Source organism: Chiroxiphia lanceolata, chromosome 1 (genome assembly GCF_009829145.1).
Source record: "Chiroxiphia lanceolata isolate bChiLan1 chromosome 1, bChiLan1.pri, whole genome shotgun sequence".
Lineage (NCBI taxonomy): Eukaryota > Metazoa > Chordata > Aves > Passeriformes > Pipridae > Chiroxiphia > Chiroxiphia lanceolata.
Window position 1 is genome coordinate 109481803 of NC_045637.1, and position 11409 is coordinate 109493211.

At 46.0% G+C, this 11409-nt stretch overlaps 1 protein-coding gene across 1 annotated transcript; it reads left to right on the forward strand.

The window, feature by feature from the left end:
* The first annotated feature begins 6818 nt into the window (after positions 1–6818).
* On the forward strand, positions 6819–8651 carry TMEM158 (transmembrane protein 158). Its single transcript, XM_032681064.1, has one exon. The coding sequence runs from the start codon at positions 7131–7133 to the stop codon at positions 8076–8078; it is 948 nt and encodes a 315-aa protein (XP_032536955.1). The 5' UTR covers positions 6819–7130; the 3' UTR covers positions 8079–8651.
* Positions 8652–11409: the final 2758 nt, after the last annotated feature.

An 11409-nucleotide genomic window follows, 5' to 3' on the forward strand; every position in this document is an offset into this window, starting at 1 on the left:
CACTTTCAGAAAGAGTTAATGCTGTTCTGCTGACTCACGGAGGCAGATGAATCTCTTTTCCTGTTTGATACACAGCAAAAGTGTCTCACCAGAGAAGGGGCAGCAGACAAGGCAAATAACCAGGGCATGCCTATAACCAGTTTGCAGACCACCACAAGTAGTACCTGTATGCTGCTTGACAATTCAAGTCTGCTTCTGCACACCAACATCTTACAGCAGCTCTGGGAGCCCCAATCTAAGGTGTTGATGCACAGTCTGGAGGCAGGGAGCACTTTAGTTTTGACTGTTAATTTTACTGATGATGTTGATGCTGCTGTGCTTTAAATGTCTCTGATTTGTCTCATGCAGCAGCTCCAAAGTATCACAATTCATCTCAGCTTGTTCTGCCAAAAGTCCTTGCCAAGGCCTGTGCATCTCTTATATTGTAATCTCTTCTCTGGCTACAACACATAGAACTCTTCATTCATTTGGACATATCACTCTTTTTCCACAGTTCTCTTGTAATTTCTCCTCTTCCACTGCTCCAAATGCAAACTCCTTGTTCTCACTTTCATAGCCTCTCATATTTTAACTGTGTCTCATGCCAGTTCTGGTATTTGTTATCCTTCCACCCACCCTCACTTTGTTGATTGCAGCGTCCCCTTTTCCTTCTTTATCCTACAATTCCCTTTATGACTGGGGACAAAAGCCTGCAGTGAAACAGTTAAGTCCCTGCTGTAGACTCCCTTGCAATGTCTCTGTCATGTGTCATAGCACTGAAGCACCAGCTAGTAACAGAAAGGTAGAGGAGGATGGTCAGGGCTGCAGGTTGGCTAAGGAGCTGCACACAGGATCCTGTGAAGTCAGATTCCCCTGCATATGTTTTTTGAAAAAGTTCCTTAAGATATAGACTGTCATCGACAATGTCTTGTGTTTGTGTGTCTTCTGTATGGCAGAACAACTCTTAAATGACCTGTGAACTAGCTTGTCTTTCTCTCCTGTGGAACAGGATTTCTTCACAGTCTAAGTGTCTTGCAACTTCCCAGGGAAGCAGGGTGCCATATTTCATAGCTGCGTTTTAAGCCACAGAGAGACTGAGGCCACACTGGAAGCACATGCAAGTGCCAAACCCATGTCTGCTTAGTGCAGGCTAATACTAGACTTCTTCATCTGTCTATTTTTTTTCTATACAAAGATAAATAGCAGTAAAGACAAGCCCTAGGGCCATGTTCAGAACAGGCTGAGAAACACTCAAAGTACTTGCAGAATTACGTTCTTTCCAGGAAGCTATTTTTCAATGTATTGTTGCAGTGAATGTTTAGATTTTGCAAAGACAAACTCATAAAATAGTCATTAAGGAATGCTATTTTATGTACAAATATTTTTCAGAACAATTTGATATGTAATCACACCAAATGTTTTCACATTCCTGCTACCTCCACAGCATTGGCATTAAACAACTACTGCTTTACTGCATCTCTTTTCCTTCTAGAATGGCTGTGACATGTCAGGGCTTGCCCAGAACCCCAGGGCTCATTCAGATGTTCAGAATATCTGTGCTTCAAGAACACAAAAAATTTGACACCTGGTCAAACCCACCCTACAATGGCCTTTAGCAACTGGTAGAACGTAAGCCTGAGTCCTGCAATATGTATACTCTGGTGGGAACAAAGCTCTGGCATTGCCCCTTAGCCCTATCTGAGGTGTCTTTGTAATGACTCAGATTGCTAGTCTCTTACTTCTACCTGCAGAGACCATTTAATTTGGATTTATTATCTTTATCAATACATCAGATCCTGAATTTGCCAGCTTGAGCCAAGCTCCAATACTGGCTAGGTTTGCTGGTGAAATAAATATGAGGCAAAATGTTTATAATTACAGTCGGGCTCCTGGCCAACAAAATATAAAATAAGCAAATGTGGTAGTTACGAGACAAAAATAAATATAGTCCAGGGTTGAATCTTGCCTAAGCTTTAGAAGTTCAGTTAGGACTAAGTCTCACGAGTGAGAGTTTTAATCAACCTGCAGGTGGGAACCTCAGCAAGAACACAAAGCTAGTCTTCTAGAACTCTGCTTCAGATCAAATCCTATCCATTGCATAAATGGAATACATGAAAGTACTGCACTTAACACTCTTTGTAGGCCAGCTAGATCTATCCAACCCATATTATATGGGGTTTTTTATGTTTTGCAATTACCTGGAGATCATCTTCAGCTATGGAGGTTCAAAGTTAGTTCTTTGGACTACTTCTCTCTTACACCCATTCCCATAGAATCTTCTTTTCCTGTTGTTTACTTTTGGTGTTTGTCTAAAAGCCTCAACCTATATAAAGTATTCTACAAAAAAATTCTGAAAGTCTATTAATACATTCCCTTTAGCAGTCTCTGCATATATTTCACACTTATCTTTAGAATTGAAGCAGTCTTTTTAGTCCATGCTAGTACAACACACAGTCTAATAGAATTCCAAAGATGAATACCCCTCAAAGCTCCCAGAGCCCTCATCCAGCAGGCCCTCTATCTTACTGATACCACCTGATGCTCTGAACAATGTTTTTCTGATTTCTAGCAGTCGTATTTACAGACGGATTACATTTGGTAGTAATTGCCATGGATAACTCTCCTTCAGTACTCCTTTTAGGATTCCTGATGGCAGTTGCTTTTCCTTGGTCCACACTTCCATCATCTGTGTGGCTTGCAGATCGTGGGAGCCCCACCAAAGCCCATCTTGACATGCAGTGGCTAAACAGCCCTAGCCTGGCCACCACTGTTCAAATCTCTCACCTTCCCTGCCACCTTGCCTCACTCCCTCAGCTACATAGGTACAGCCAGCTTTTTGCAGCAGAGTGTGGTGATCTGGATAAGGAGTTAAAGATTGTGGTTAAGGCTGGGCTGAAAATGTTTACAGTTTTTTAACTAAAAAGGGCATGATTATCAAAGTTACTTTAAAATTGCAGTCATCTGCCCCAGCTCTTGGACATGGGGCATTTTATGGCTCCAGGGACATCTGTTTGCATAACTGAGAGGGTGGTACAGAGTCAGTATCTGCTGCTGATAGAAATGCCCGTCAGACAACGAGCTTAGTGTCTTTGCTGAGAGAGGTGTGTTGACTTCTCTGGAAGGATTACTCCCTTGTTCTCAGCCTGCTTGCCAACTGGCTGTTCCCTTCATCTGGGCTTCTGATACTCATGTAAAGAGTGGTACAAAACCCTGGCTTGTGTGCAGTGCATGATCTCTGTTCTCTGCAGATAAATCGTTCTGACACGATGCAGCAGTAGCAAGCTGCTTAGTCCGACCAGCTTCTGTTATCTGTTTCAGAAGCTTCAGTGGCCTTTAACTATTTCATCACAAATAATTTCTAACAAATCCACAAGAATACCACACAAGAAGGAGGGGTAAAAGTTTTGGTCTCTGTGCTTACAATCAAAGCGACACATTGGTGGGCAGTATGAAACATCCCTTAGCTCCTTCCTCAACCAGCAAACCAGTGATTATCTATGACTCTTCAAAGGACACAATCCCCAGACATTATATGACCAGTTCACTTCCTCACATTACTCTGAGACTCTCCCTTCACATCACTTGTGAAACCATTAGCCAAGCCTTCTAAACTGTATCACAGAAATATTTTTCCTCAGCTGGGAACAACTATATTCTCAGAACAATCTCAGGATGATTTGATCCTACTCCTTTCACAGAACTGAAACTGCTCTTTTCTGAGAGGACTCAAGTACCAACTCCTTTCTCCTGACCCTCTTCAGCTGTTGACTGTGAAATTCTCCTTACTTACCCGGCACTTTTACAGAGATTGGTAACGCATCACTATACTTACTTGTTCCCAACATCTTTTTTCCTGTAATTGACAGTAGGTGTCTTTCCACAGAAAAATAACTCTGTGATGTTATGGCTGGGTATCCAACTCTGTCTGTACTCTGCTGCTTTGCCGTCTTCTCTCCCACATGCAAGTCCTCTCAGAAATGACAACCTCAAAAGCACATCCTCTGTCAAGAAAAAGTTCCACAGTTATTCCCTTTCCTCAGTGCAGATCAACACAAGTTTGCTGAGAAATGCTGCCTGACGATCACAAGCTTCTGATTTGAATGCACTTACAGATTTCTTTCTGGAATCTGTACCTGCTTACAGTCAGTTTCCACCAGCTGCAATGAGACTTCAGGCTCTAAAACAGCACCCTCATGAGAAGAAATTTTAATGGCACTTAGGCAGAAATACTTAATCTTGATTTCATCACACTTGAAGTATTTAACAAGCAATACTTTAATAAAAATGTCACTAAAACAACTCCAGATATTCTGTTTGTCCTTTAACATTAGTCTTTACCCTCTCAACAGCTCTGCAGTTTGTCTCATGAAACTCCTACTGTCTTGTTACCTCATTATTCCCTTCTAAAATTTTATCATTATAGCCCACTTCACACCTCCTCTACCATACTGTCAAATGCTCCTGTGACCTATGGTGCATTTTATAATTCTAGTTATAGCTATAGAATCAAACCTGCAAAATCTACACCCTGATCTGCCCGTGACATGTAGGTCACCTTTGGCAGGCCCCCAATTTCTTTAGGCTTCAGCCTCACTAGCCATAAAACTACTTTGTTCCTTGAGATTTATGGCTGAAAACCACAGAATAGAGCTATATATGTTAATACTGCTTACAAAGAGTTTTCAAGTGTGCTGCAATCTCTTTGAATGACTGAATCCATGTAGAGATTAATTATATCTCGTAGACCTAGAAATAAAGTATCTCTAAAGGGCCCTGCTGGACAGTGCCTATCAACCAATGATCTAACATACCTTCTGCGTCTTCCACCCACTTACTCAATTATTCCTGGATGAAGAGGAATAGATATGAGGCACCCATGCATCTCCAACCTGAAATAAATTGCTGTCTTTTAGTTCTTTGCTATGGAGGTCTAAATGATGCTAAATGCATTTAACCTCCCTATGGCAGGTTGTCTTTCCTTTCAGAAAAAGAAATTTAGCTCAACCCTTCTCCCCTCCAATTTCTTCGCAAATACCCTTGACTGCATTCAGCTGGGTGCAGGGAGTGGAGACCAAAAGAACTGAAGCTCTGCCTGAGAACATTTGCCACCCACACACTGCAACAGTGTTCAGGAGCTAAATCTTATTTACGAGGCTTAGTTTCGTTTCCAGTCCTTTGTGCCAAAAATCTCAGTGCATTATAATTTGTACACACGGGTGGCCACACAGTTTTGGCATTATTTGCTACACACTAGCCCTCTCTTAATCTGGTCTGGGGTCTATAGACATACAACAGTTCCACAAATGTGTGGGAGCGTGGATATGACAAACAACATCAGGAGATGCATGTAGAGACACATTCAACAGGCAATAAAAAATATCAGAGAACTCTTAAATAAGAGACATTGAAATAGCACTGAAAAATGTATTAACTGTATTGCAACATTTGAGCACGAGCCCAGAATTGGAAGCAAACAGCTTGCTTTGAACATTTCATCAGGCATGTTTCTCTGTAGTAAGCAAAGCTAAAAACCTAGCCAAACTATGGGTAGCCAATACCCTTTGGACTAATTTGGGATGAAGACCAAACACATTTTGGTGCTCAGATATCTTTTGAATAGAAGGCAAACAACTCTGGGTTTTGTCAATATATGTTTAGGCACAGGTTTTGAAAGAAAACTGATTCACTACCTTCATTCATGTTGAATTATATCAACTCTAAAATTTACTCTGTTCCTTCATTCACTATCCTCACTCACCTGAAACACTTGAGAGTGATATTACAGTAACTCATTCTCCAGATGAGAATGTGTCCATGTGTCACTTTGACGTGGTAACATGTCTAACATGGGACCGATGCCAATCTCAAAGGAGTGCCATATGCACTTTAGTTCTATTGTTTACATAAATTATCTCATATATACTTGGGAAAGATTAGCATCTCCCTTTTGCAACTGTATTTGTTGAAAACGGGCTGCAAAGGTAAAGAAGAGAATCCGAGTTCTGAATGCTTGCCAGGAAAATGTAACTCTATCCCACCCACTGCTCAAGGTAAAGAGTAAGAAACGTTCATAATTTCTTTCATTAGTTATGTCCCACCCCGAGCCTCCAAGTGTAGTAACACAACAAGCCTCAAACCGTGTCATGAGTAACTCTATAACCAGCACAGGTCACTAAACAAACTGGAGTATCTAGGCTGATTACAAAGTATCATGCTCATAAAGCAGCGTTTCAAAAAACGCTGCCAAGTCTCACGGCTACCGCGCTTGGGAGCTTTGTGCTACTTGTAAGCTTCCTCGCTTAAATCTTTGCTACAAGGACCGACAGCGCCCGTCGGACGGGTGGGATGTCTGGTGCCCAAGGCCAGATTTGGACGCCCGACGTCCAGGTTTGGTGCCGAGCCTGGACTTGGAGAGCACCGCTGGAAGGTCTCAGTCACCGAGTTTATACTCCCTTCCTCCGCGCCTCCCCCGTCCCGTTCCCTTCCTATGAAGTCGAAGTGAAGGCGTGTGCGGTCGCTTCCTGGATGCTCTTCCCCCATCCGCACCCCCCGCCCCGGCCCGAGGGCGCTGCCCGCAGCCAGCCCCTTCCCTTCGCCCCTGCCCACCGAGGAGGGAGGGCGGACACGGCAGCCCCGCGGGCGAGGCGGCGGCGGAGCTGAGAGGCTCTGTCCCCGGAGACGGGTGAGGGAGAACGGGCGCGGTGGCGGCGGATGAGATGGGTCCCCGCCTGAGGGGAGGCAAGTCCCCGCCCGAGGGCAGAGGAGCGGCCGCTGCCCGGCAGCGCCCCGGGGGACGGGGCACTGTCTGCCCAGGGAGCGCAGCTGCCCCGGGCCGGCACCCGCGGGTGCGGCAGCGGGGCCGGCCGGGCTCACGGCTCCTCCCGCCGGAGCGCTACCGGGCCGGGCCGGGGGCGGAGGAGGCGGGGAAGGGGGGAGCCGCTGCCGTCACCGAGGCTCCCGGCTCACTCGGCTCGTCGCCGCGGCAGCCCCAGCCCCGCTCCCACCCCCTTGCCTGCCCCCACCCTCCTTTCCTTTCTCTCGCTTTCTCGGCGAGAGCACTGTGCCTCCCTTCCCAGATGGCAGCCGGCAGCGCCATGCAGCCTCTCGTTCCTCCTCCTCCTCTCCCTCCTCTCCGACTCTAAGTTAATGCCATGCTGCCGCTGCTCTTCCCGGCACTGCTGGCCGCCTGCCTGCCGCCCTGCCAGGGCTGGAGCCCCTCGGCGGCTGCCAGCGGTCAGGAGGAGCAGGAGCAGGAGCTCTTCTTGCCCCCTGCCAACTCCTCCTCCCGCTCCTTGGCCAGCCTCGAGATGGACCTCGACGGCGCAGCGAGCAAGGAGGAAGGGAGCACCGACAGCCCGGGCACACCGGCTGCCCCTAACCAAGAGCCTTTCTCTTCCACTCCCACCTCCCCCGGGCAGCAGCGGCAGCGGGAGCAGCAGGAACAGCAGCAGCGTCCCCAGCCGCAGGGGCAGCCGCAGCCCGCCGAGGACCCGCACTGCAACATCAGCGTGCAACGGCAGATGCTGAGCTCGCTGCTGGTGCGCTGGAGCCGCCCGCTGGGCATCCAGTGCGACCTCTTGCTCTTCTCCACCAACAGCCACGGGCGGGCCTTCTTCTCCGCCGCCTTTCACCGCGTGGGGCCGCCGCTGCTCATCGAGCACCTGGGGCTGGCGGCCGGCGGCGCTCAGCAGGACTTGCGCCTCTGCGTGGGCTGTAGCTGGGTGCGGGGCAGGCGGGTCGGGCGCCTGCGGGGCACCGCGCCCCAGCCCGCTGCCGCCGCTGCCTCCTCCTCCTCCTCCTCCTCGCTGTCCTACCCGCCGGCGGCGGAGCCTGGCCAGTACTGGCTGCAAGGGGAGCCGCTGAATTTCTGCTGCCTGGATTTCAGCCTGGAGGAGCTAAAGGGCGAGCCGGGCTGGCGGATGAACCGCAAGCCCATCGAGTCCACCTTGGTGGCGTGTTTTATGACTCTGGTCATCATCGTGTGGAGCGTGGCCGCCCTCATCTGGCCCGTGCCCATCATCGCCGGATTCCTGCCCAACGGGATGGAGCAGCGCCGCGGCACCACCGCCGGCACCACCACCGCCACCGCCGCCAAATAGCCTATCCCGGTGACCCCCCTTCTCTTCGTCGTGTGCTGTGGAGGGACGCGGGACGGACTCTGTCGTGTTTTTGTTGTTTAAAGCGTGCCACAGGTGCGCAGCGGGCCGCGGGGCCGCCTTAGCGCCCGGACGGCCCTGCCCGGCTCCGAGGGGAGGCGGCCCCGAGGGGACCTGTGTGCGCGTTTTATATCTTTAATATCCGTTTTAAACGAACCTTTTGGTAAAAAAAAAAAAAAACAAAAAAAAAGAAAAAAAAAAAAAAAGAAAAAAAAGGAAAGGAAAAGTCCACCCAAAAAATCAAAGGAGGAACTCAGAGAACCTCCTATTTGGCCATATTTATTGTCATCGCAGTAGCGTTTTCATATAGGATACAGTTTGAGTGGGTTTTTCCTTTATGGACAGAAAGGGACATCTCTCTTGGCAGGATGGAGAACTGAAGCGATATATATATTGTTATTGCTGAAGCTGAACTTTAATGAATCTTTTACACTGTATTTACCGGTTGAGATAGTGTGTATTTATTATTGTAGCTCTGCGTTATTTGGCTTTTAATACAGAGATTTTCTTTCTGGAGCCACTGTAGCCTTTTGTTGGTCTGTTTCTGCCAGGGTGGAATGGAGGTTTTGGCTGGCCTTCCTGTCTGCAAACCTGCCACAAAGCTCCCCATGAGATGGTGTTATCAGGGTTGTTGGTGGGAAAAGGGGAACCCCAAACCCTTTCTGCATGGTGTTTGCCCTGTCCATACAGTAGATGTGGGTCTGTATGCCTACAGCAGGGTTGGGTGGAGTGGGGTGGGGAGTTTGGCTGTGCCGGAGATCCTCCAAGGCATTTTGATCTGCACCGCTTCACAGACTTTCTCCTCAGTTTGAGGTTAAGTGGCTTCAGTCCTGGGAAGATGAGGCCCACTCTTTAAGGTGCGCTAAAAGCAGTGTGGGGGCGAGTCTCTGACTTCCACAAAGTTCTTTCCTCAAAAGCAGCTTGGATGCAGTGTATTTGTTGGAGACATGGTAATACTGTACCTCTTTTTCATTTGCCAGCCTGCAGGGTTGCTCACAGAAAGTCTTTGGGGTGAGAAGGCAGAGGGTGCCAGTCCAGGACTAGATTCCAGCTGCTGCTGTGTAAGCATGCAAAGAAGAAATATTTCTTCTCTCTTGTTTGAGCAGACAGTTGTGTAGCCTAAAATATCATTTGTTGTATACTTCCAACAGTTTAGCTTTATAAGAAGTTGTTTCATGATAAGTCCAGCTGAAGTTTCTAAAACCAAAATATGACCTAAGTGACAAATATTTGCAATAGGAATTCTCATTCATTTGCCAACATCAATGAATTTAATTTGTTAGGAACACACGAATTCACTTGGGCCTAATTCAGTGTATTTGTAATGTTTTCTTCCCAAGGGTTTGGTGGAAATGACTGGATGAAAAGTCTGGAAGGATTAAATTCTTAGGATTCCTATACTTTTTAATTGAGAAAAAATAAATTAAATGCATGCTCTATGTTTATGCTATCTGGAAAAAACTGCAGAGAGAACAAAATTGACAAGCAGCAGAAATTAATCAAGATTTCAAAATGCTCTGTGTCACAGGCCTGCCTCTATACCCACTGTTTCTCCTATTGATCTTGATGGGGTCATCGTTCGAGTAAATATTGCAGTCATTGTGAGAAGAGTTCACTTGACATCTTGATTCAAGGGCACCTTCCCCTATAAGCTTAGTTTACAGAGCCCCTCTTTTCTTTCCTTGATGTGAAAAACAGTGTAATTTCCACCTTGTGCAAACTGTTGTGCACAGACATTTGACAGGCTAGAGAGCAATTTTTTGCCTATCATGCCCTGTGTGACAGAGAAGCCTCTTCATACTGAAAAGCAAGGCTAGCAAGAAAACATGATGATAATGGTAACAGCCTCCTGAAAGAGAAATGTTTTACATATGGAACAGGCCTTAGAAGAGTTGCCATGCTAGGAAATAATTTCTTCTTTTGAATGAGATGCTTTTCAGCAGAGAGTTAAAAATTTTAATTGGAAGTTTTTCTGGCTTTGTAATTCAAAATGTATAGTCCTCACTGTCACGCAGGCAGCCTGTGCTCAAACTCAGGGTTGGAATCTCTTTTTTTTTTTGCTTATCCTTGTTTCACCAGTGACTTTCCATTGGTTGTTGGTGGTTTTTTCCTTTTTTTTTTTCCCTGAATTGCATCAACATAATGTCAGAAATAGGCAGCTTCAGCTATTAAAGGTTTATTATTTGCAGTTCTTGCAGACACCTACAAGGTGATACACCGCAACTGGTACAAAATGGCTTTTGTTTTTCTAACTTCTATCAATATCAGCTTGAATATAAACTTCATGAGTAGGTAGCAACACACTCTGAATATTTTACTGCTTCACTTATAAAATGTGATAGAAAAGAGGGATTTACTCACAGTTATTCTATAAATACACTTGTAAGTGGAGCTACTATTAAAAATTTGATAAAACATGAAATGTTTGAAACACAGGGATGGCATTAAAAAAAAAGCAAACTCCAAAGGCAAATCTTGTTCAGAATATAAAAAACTGGAACATTTTCGGGGATTACTGATCTCAGACACAATGTGCAAAGAGCACTTGTGTATTAGGGAATGTGTTTCCATAGATCACAGTAACCATGGGGGTAAGCATGTTCCTATCACAGAGAGAGGCCAGTCTGTGTTTCTGTGCCTTAAAGAGGAGTTTAAGGCACAGCAGAGGGCACAGAGATTACCTGATGTGGAGGCTTTAGCCTGGATCTAACTCTCTGAACCCCTGGGTTTCAGTGAGATGGCAGCAGGGCTTCTCCTGTAAAGAACAGAGTGGAAATGCACAATGCAGATCGTGAGCTTTCTTCAGTCTCTGTTACATCTAACATCAATAACTCTGCTCCTATAGCCATGGCTGCTTCTATCACTCTAAGTAACCTATAATTTTGAGTAACTTTTGCCCACATCCATCGGAATTTCATCTGAATCCAATCCAGAAGAGGCAAGCCCAGGGCAATGTGAAACAATACATCTGCACGCCAGCTAGTTTTAGGGTCCAGCTTTAGACACTGAAATGTCTATTTGTTTTCTTTTTCACTGGCAGTGGAGCTTTGTTGTCTCTTTGCTGGAGTCGATTCTAAGCCATTTTTATTCATTTGGATTTATTTTTAAGACCTGCTGGTAGCAGGGCCAGCACGAGAGCAGATGAGTCACCATATATAATCCTTTATGTACTCAGGGAGGGCATATATATGTATATATCTATCTATACATGAGGACTCACTGTGTAGAATAGAAAGTCAAAATAAAAGGGACAAAAAGGATGGTGAGAAACAAA

Coding starts and splice junctions, on each gene's coding strand:
- TMEM158 (XM_032681064.1), top strand. CDS start 7,131: ATGCTGCCGCTGCTCTTCCCGGCACTGCTGGCCGCCTGCCTGCCGCCC.